This window comes from Alligator sinensis, unplaced genomic scaffold, assembly GCF_000455745.1.
Source record: "Alligator sinensis unplaced genomic scaffold, ASM45574v1 scaffold3709_1, whole genome shotgun sequence".
Lineage (NCBI taxonomy): Eukaryota > Metazoa > Chordata > Crocodylia > Alligatoridae > Alligator > Alligator sinensis.
This window is the reverse complement of record NW_005845614.1, coordinates 1-981: the sequence shown is the minus strand read 5'-3', so window position 1 is coordinate 981 and position 981 is coordinate 1. Positions and strand designations below refer to the sequence as shown.

General features: G+C 60.3%; 1 protein-coding gene across 1 annotated transcript; it reads left to right on the top strand.

Moving 5' to 3' along the window:
• Positions 1–62: 62 nt before the first annotated feature.
• On the top strand, positions 63–864 carry LOC102386081 (zinc finger protein 500-like; the record flags this gene model as incomplete). The annotated part of the gene is made up of 2 exons (XM_006039385.3): positions 63–650; positions 775–864. Coding segments are annotated over exons 1-2 (678 nt in total), but the record flags the coding sequence as incomplete, so codon positions are not given.
• Between the last annotated feature and the right edge of the window lie 117 nt (positions 865–981).

The following is a 981-nucleotide window of genomic DNA, read 5'->3' as shown; positions in this document are numbered from 1 at the left end:
GTGCAGGGAGAGCAAGAGCCCAGGCCCCCGGTTGGAGTGACGCTCTCCTGGGGAGACGGTGGATGCTGTGCTGGAGCCTGTGGCAGCTGTGGGCCTTCCCTGCACAGCCTGAGGTACAGGTGAAGGAGCAGGAGCCAGGAGATCTCCAGGCAAGAGCTGAGGGAGCAGAGCAAATCCCTTTTGTGGTCCAGACTGGGACCAGGGTGACGAGGGTTTCCCCAAGGTGGTCAGCACCTTGGCCAGTAAAGCAGGAGGAGCCGGTCCAACGCCAGGAGATCCAGGGGCAGGAGGTGATGCAGGCCATGCGGCCCCCGCCTGAGACCAAGATTCCCTTAGAGACCCCACAGCTGGGGTACGACCTCCCCACCCCAGAGACCTGGCGCCAGCGTTTCCGGGGCTTCTGCTACATGGAAACCATGGGGCCGCAGGAGGTTTGCAGCCGCCTGTGGGAGTTCGCCCTGCGCTGGCTGGACCCGCAGCGCCGCAGCAAGGAGCAGATGCTGGAGCTGGTGGTGCTGGAGCAGTTGCTGGCCATCCTGCCCCGGGAGATGCAGAGCTGGCAGTGGGGGCATGGTGTGGAGACCTGCGCTGAGGCCGTGACCCTGGCTGAGGGGTTTAAGCTGGGGCAGGAGGAGGAGGAGAAGCTGCAGGTGAGTGTTTCACCTTGATCATGGATGCTGCAGTCCCCATCCCCATGTGCTTGGGGGATGTTCCTTCCCAGCCCCGTCTCTCCCATATCCCGGCTTCCCAGTGATATATTTATCTCATCTCCAGGTCATAGTGAGTGTAAAAGTCCATCAGTGCTCAGAGTGTGGAAAGAGGTTCACCCAGTTCTTCAGCCTGGCCCGGCACCAGTTTATACACGCAAGGAAGGAGCCACATCAGTGATCAGAGGGTGAGAAGAGCTTTATGAAATTCTCCCACCTGGTCCAGCACCAGCTCATCCACAAAGAAGAGAGGCCACATCTATGCTCAGGATGT